Below are 6,894 nucleotides of genomic sequence, written 5' to 3'. Positions count from 1 at the left end.
CATTACCACAAATCATGGTGCATCATCACATCAAGATACAAGTACATATGTCATTATTATTATTATTATTATTATTATTATTAATAATATAATAATAATAAACAGGATTTATATAGTGCCAACATATTACTCAGTGATGTACATTAAATAAGGAGGAGGAGAGGACCCTGCCCCGAAGAGCTTACAATCTAGGAGGTGGGGGAAGTATCACGCAATAGGAGGGGGATATGGAATGGTGGGGAGTAGTGAGGGTTTAGGAGACAGAAGAAGACGGGTAGGTGAGGGGGAAGCGTTGGGTTTTTAAATGAGGAGAAAGTAGGAGCAAGCCGAATAGGATGAGGAGACCATTCCAGAGAGTGGGGGCAGCTCTAGAGAAGTCTTGTATCCGTGCGTGTGATGAGGTTATGAGTGAGGAAGTCATTATAAGGTCATTGGAGGAGCCGAGAGAGCTGGAGGGATTTGTGTATCAGGTAGGTAGGTGGGGGAGGAGCTGTGGAGGGATTTGTGTATCAGGTAGGTAGGTGGGGGAGGAGCTTGAATTTGATTCTCAGGTGAAATGGAAGCCATGACATTACCATGGTAAAGCTTATATTGTATTAGTGTTTGGGTTGGTGGATTTGCAATCACTGTATAAACTGCGATTATCCTTGCTATACTAATAATGTTTATTGTGTGGATTTGGTGGTCATGACGTTTGCTTGACAGTCAGTTCAATGTGGGCCAACCTGCTTGTTGTCGCACAACAAAATGTCGGACTGAGGAGGAAATGAGGGACAGCAGCCAGAACATGGAAGGGATACACAGAATGATATCAAAGGAAATATACTTGTGTGGGATAACCTGGCCTACGCTTTGCAGCTCTGTAACTCCTCCTGAGAGCTGCATTCTGGAAGCTGTAGTTTTCTAATCGTTGAATAAAATGATCTGGATTGAATTCTAACTACATATACCCACATCCCTTTGGGTTCCATCCCTCTGGGTTCCATCCCTCTGGGTTCCATCCTTCTGGGTTCCATCCCTCTGGGTTCCATCCCTCTGGGTTCCTTCCGTCTGGGTTCCATCCTTCTGGGTTCCATCCATCTGGGTTCCATCCTTCTGGGTTCCATCCTTCTGGGTTCCATCCCTCTGGGTTCCTTCCGTCTGGGTTTCATCCTTCTGGGTTCCATCCTTCTGGGTTTCATCCTTCTGGGTTCCATCCTTCTGGGTTCCATCCCTCTGGGTTCCATCCCTCTGGGTTCCTTCCGTCTGGGTTTCATCCTTCTGGGTTCCATCCTTCTGGGTTCCATCCATCTGGGTTCCATCCTTCTGGGTTCCATCCTTCTGGGTTCCATCCATCTGGGTTCCATCCGTTCCATCCTTCTGGGTTCCATCCTTCTGGGTTCCATCCATCTGGGTTCCATCCTTCTGGGTTCCATCCATCTGGGTTCCATCCTTCTGGGTTCCTTCCATCTGGGTTTCATCCTTCTGGGTTCCATCCATCTGGGTTCCATCCTTCTGGGTTCCATCCCTCTAGGTTCCATCCTTCTGGGTTCCATCCCTCTGGGTTCCATCCATTTGGGTTCCATCCTTCTGGGTTCCATCCTTCTGGGTTCCATCCCTCTGGGTTCCATGTCTCTGGGTTCCATCCATTTGGGTTTCATCCCTCTGGGTTCCAGCCTGTCAGTGGCTGTCTGCATCCTCCCAGGGCCAGGTGCACACAAAAGGCCTATCTGCGCAGGTAGGAAGCGAGCCAGGAACATGTATAAGGAATAGTTTGTGTCATATATACAGCCCCCACCATTGTTTTATTAGCTATATATACACACATGCATGCATTCTTCTATATAAGCCCTACATGGATGCATGTTCTGTGTACTGGAATGTTATACATCTGTATTTCATTGTGAGTTTTTCCATAAAACATTCCACATAATTCTGGTGCTCAGTTTCCATATACATATTTATATATCTCTGACATATTACGCAGCACTGTACAAAGTCCATAGTCATGTGACTAGCTGTCCCTCATAGGAGCTCACAATCCAATGTCCCTACCATAGTCACATATCATTATTACAGTCTAAGGTCAATATGGGGGGAAGCCAATATGGCTGGGTCTACACGGACGTTTTTCAAAACACATGTACATTTATTTGCGTTTCTGTGCACTTTTATTTGCCTAAAGTTTGCCATTAAAATGCTGGAAAACGTCTATTCCTCCTTTTTAACGTGTTTACATTTCAGAGCTTCTAAACATGGGAAAACACCCCATTGAAATCACTGGAAGCATTTACCTGCATTTATAGGGGTTTTTCAGCATTAACTCCGCGTTTAAATGTTTTAAACGTTGCAAGTAACGTTATAGTTGTCGCTTATAAACGTGCCTTAAGGGAACATCCTGGTGCAGATTAGCCCATTGGAATGCATAGAGATTTCAAACATGGGCTTATAAATCCTCAGGTTAAATGGCGGGGAAAAAGTCCATGTAGTCTAAGCCTAACTGCATGTTTTTGGAAACCCACACAAACACAGGGAGACCCTACAAACTCCATGCAGATAGAGTCCTGACCCAGATTTGAACCTGGGACCCAGCACTGCAAAGGCCAGAGTGCTAACCACTGGGCCACCTTGTAGAATTTAGTCAATGTAAACCCACAGAATGCTATTTAGGATGCTAAAGCATTGGGCATTATAAGCAATTATCTTTTCTTTTGATTAAAATGTTTTGCCTACATGCACCCCAGAGATGGCTACGTTATATTTCTCGGAGTAGGTGGCACCATGCCTGTGTAATGTGTATTGAAATGCTGACAGGTTGACAACATAGGCCTGCAACTGGGAAATAGGAACAGGCCGTTGTCATAACAGGAAGCGATCATATTGTGAAAGTCTTGGTTCAGGCAGGAAGATGCCCTCTTATTCCTGTTGGAGGATTCTGCCTCTATTCTGGTAAATTCTCCCTGGTCACCAGGGACAAAACCGGAGGCTGCGTACACACAATAGACTTTTTACGATCCTTTCCAATGACAAAAGACTGAACAATGCATAAACGAGTGATGTACATACAGCACTATTGGAGAGAAGGGGGAACGATGGAGCGGCACCCAGCTGAACTCTCTCCCCTTCACTTGTATTACGATCATTCCTCGTTTGTGGATCAGGACGGATCAATTAATGATGAGCGCTGTACACACACCACATTCCCATCTGATATCAGTCCTGAGATGATTAGATGGGAATCATCTGACGTGTATACCAAGCTGATAAACACGGAGCCAGTGATTGGGGAACATCAGTACTGGGTGCATTAAAGGGCCACAACCCTGAGAAGATTGGTCCCATTTCCCCATTGCAAGAAAAAGGGGAGAAGTTGTTATCAGCTCATTCTATTAACACTGATGTGGAAACTGGAACCTTTATCACAGGCAACGTTTTACCTTTAAGGTTTACCTATGGCGTCAACAGAGGTGATAGGAAGATGAAGTATAGAGCTTGGTCTGGGCAAAGGCAATACTTTTATCTTGAATGTGGTAAATGTTTCACGCACAGTTCCACACTAGTGACACATGAAAGGACCCACACTAGTGAGACACCATATGCATGTGCAGACTGCGACAAGTTTGTTACTCAGAGTTCAACATTGGCTACTCACCAAAGGATCCGTAGCGGAGAAAGGCCCTACGTGTGCATAGACTGCGGGAAAAACTTTATCCAAAGCTCGCATGTGGTGTTACACCAAAGGATTCACACCGGACACAAGCCTTATTCCTGCCAGGAATGCGGCAAATGCATTAGCGACCAGTCCCATTTTGTCATTTATCAGAAGACTCATACCGGAGAGAGGCCCTATAGCTGCAAGCAGTGCGGCAAAAGCTTTAGTAGTAACTCCAACTTGGTGGCCCACCATAAACTCCACACAGAGAGCACCGTTTATATCTGTAACCAGCGTGGGAAAAGTTTGAGTAACGGGCTTACGTTTGCCAGCCACCAGAAGACTCATTTGGTGGAAAAGCCTTTTGTGTGTGTGGAATGCGGGAGGGGGTTCACTCGTAACCTTCAACTAGTGCTCCACAAACGGATACACACAGGAGAGAGGCCATTTGAGTGTCACAAATGTAGTAAACGATACACCCATAAGACCTACCTGAATATTCATCAGAAGATTCACTTAGAAGATGTTCTTTATATTTGTAGTGATTGTGGAGAGCGGTTCCCAGAGCATGTTGGTCTCAAAAGCCACTAAATATCTCAACATGGAGCCCAGGTCAAAGTTTGACCACACAGAGGCCATAACTTTGCCTTACATATTGAAATGTCTGAGTGGAATAATTTGGTTGATATTGATTTCTCCCAATGTTACATTGCATTATAGGCAAATTTTCTACTCACTTGCTTAGAAAAACAATTGCATTTTCTGTTTTATGGGTGATTTAATTTTTTTGTCTTTTCTGTTCTTTGTTTTTTTCTATTTTGTGTATTTGATCATTTTTTATGTACCGTTATTTGTATTTTCTTTCTGTGACAGAAACACAATTATGAGGTTATAAAGCACCATTTTTGAAACAAGAACAGGTCCAGCATGGCTAGCAGGATTTTCTGTAACCTTAAGGAGCAATTTATTGTCTATTGTACCTTTAAACCTCCAAAAACTACCTTGATTTGCCATTCCTAGTTCAATGCATTTCATCAAAATGGTTAAATATTTGCAAAAATCTATATTTTTCACAGTCATGTTATGAACCATAGGCAGTCCATAGGCATTAGTTCTTCACATGCGTTATCATGGGTTGGATGGGTAAGGTCAGAGCTTTGTCAGACTAAACAACATTTTAACTAAACCTCTAATCAAACAACAGTTGTGTTTAAAATGTATGTTGTGTCAGATGCAATTTGAAGCATCCAATAACATACAGACACAAAATGTCCAAGCATGTTGCAGACAGGAGCCAGCAAAGGACATAAAACAGGAATCATTTAACTGCGCTAAAGTACATCTGATGGAAGACAAACTGGCAATGCAGTTTTGGACTTTCCAGGTGCTTTGCCAGGACTGGGTCAGTAGTCTATCTCCATGACATTCTGATTCCCATCTATTCCTATGGCTTACATTCATGCATAGGGAGATATTTGGGACCACGAATAAAGTTCAGTGCCAGCCCTCTTCTGGGTTGGATGACATTCATCCAACTTATTATGAGACCAGGGAATCAAAAACTTCCCCTTAGGGGTCGTCATTGTACCTGCAGTGCAATGTCTAGCAATGCCAAGCATTCATTTTGCTTCCAGAAGCCAAGTTTCTGTTTCCTAAAATCCTGTTTTCCCATTGGTGATTTTGTAGAACCTACAGAACTTCTGCTGGGCACCCTTTCACGCCTCAACATTGTGGTGCTTTGCATTAATGTTTGTGCTTTAACATGTGTTCCATCGCGGAATAAAGTGTAGCTGATTTATTCTTTATGTGCCAAAAAAAAATGAGTCATCTCTAAGGCAAATCTCTATGTGTGTGTTGGGTGCCATTCACAATGCAGTATCAGTGTGCATTTCTGCGCGTTACCACAACACATGGATTGGAAGCCAAGCTTCGTGTTTTTGATGCTAGGAGAAATTCCACGAGGTATGTAGCCCATTCACTGAGCTATTGGCTCTTTGCAGCATTTGGAACTAGCTACAACATAACCCGTTTCAATCAGCTGGATTCTGTTATCCAATGCAGTTGTGGGTAATCATGACATACATAGTTACATAGTAAATCAGGTTGAAAAAAGACAAAAAATCCATCAAGTTCAACCACTAGGTAAACATATCCCAGATATCAAAACCATACAGACAAATGTGATCCAGAGGAAGGCAAAAAACTGGGGAAAAAAAATTCCTTCCTGATTCCATGAGACAATCGGATGTTCCCTGGATCAGCAGTCTCTGTTATTTTTACTTTAAATCCTTAATCCCCAGTTATATTCTGTGCTTCTAGAGATCATCCAGCTTTTTCTTAAAGCAATCTATAGTAGTTGATCATATCCCCCCTTATACGTCTCTTCTCAAGGGAGAATAGATTCAGTTCAGCTAATCTCTCCTCATAGCGGAGCTCCCCCATTCCTTTTATTAGTTTAGTTGCCTAAATAAGTACTATAGGTAGAAGAAAGGTGTTGGGTACTTGATATCTTAAAGCACTAGGTGTCCCTAAATCCTAAACAGTGTACAGGAAATTATAACCCTGGGGCTATTCTAGCAGTGGTGGCTGAGGGTTGGCTTTTTGCTTGAGTAGGGACAGACCGTGCAAGGAAAAAGAGCCAAGTGCAGAACTTTTGAATTGTAACAACTGGGCCTGGGACTAATAAATAAAGGTTGACTGGACTTATAAAATCAGAGGGATCCCCTGGAAGTACTGGAAATACTTTACCACGTAAGCAGGAGAATGATGGGGTGGCCATTTTTCTGAGCCTAATGAAAGGATAATTGTTCCCAAGTTTTTAATAAGTGAGAAGAAATGGAATGTAAATGAAATAGTCCTGCAAGGTTTTTTTCAAGGCTACTATATATGACAATTCTTAAAACTGACACCTTGATAAGATTAATGGAGTTTTTAGGTCTGAAAATACCAATCTTACAAGCAACAGTTTAATATAGAGTTTATTAGGTAAAAGTTAATACAACATTGGTGGGAATATTTGTGAGGGTCAGACCAGCCTACCATCCAACTGACACATGGAAGCTACTAGAAAACCCAGACCTCCACTGACACCAACAGAAAATTCAAACATTTTGAGGGTAGAAGGTCATATTTATATTCAAATATTGACAATATCGGACCAAGAAAAATAAAAGCATGTATAAATAACAAAAAATACAAAAACAATATGTTCTTTTTTTCATATAGTACCTGGTAAGAAATAATGTTTTGCTGAAATCTGACAT

General features: G+C 42.3%; 1 protein-coding gene across 1 annotated transcript; it reads left to right on the top strand.

Moving 5' to 3' along the window:
* The first annotated feature begins 3,376 nt into the window (after positions 1 to 3,376).
* On the top strand, positions 3,377 to 5,746 carry LOC140343785 (uncharacterized). The gene has a single exon (XM_072430659.1). The coding sequence runs from the start codon at positions 3,458 to 3,460 to the stop codon at positions 4,220 to 4,222; it is 765 nt and encodes a 254-aa protein (XP_072286760.1). The 5' UTR covers positions 3,377 to 3,457; the 3' UTR covers positions 4,223 to 5,746.
* The last annotated feature ends 1,148 nt before the right edge of the window (positions 5,747 to 6,894 follow it).

The sequence above is a fragment of the Pyxicephalus adspersus genome, chromosome Z (assembly GCF_032062135.1).
Source record: "Pyxicephalus adspersus chromosome Z, UCB_Pads_2.0, whole genome shotgun sequence".
Classification (NCBI taxonomy): Eukaryota; Metazoa; Chordata; class Amphibia; order Anura; family Pyxicephalidae; genus Pyxicephalus; species Pyxicephalus adspersus.
The sequence above is the reverse complement of the archived record's forward strand: the minus strand, read 5'-3'. Positions and strand labels throughout refer to the sequence as shown.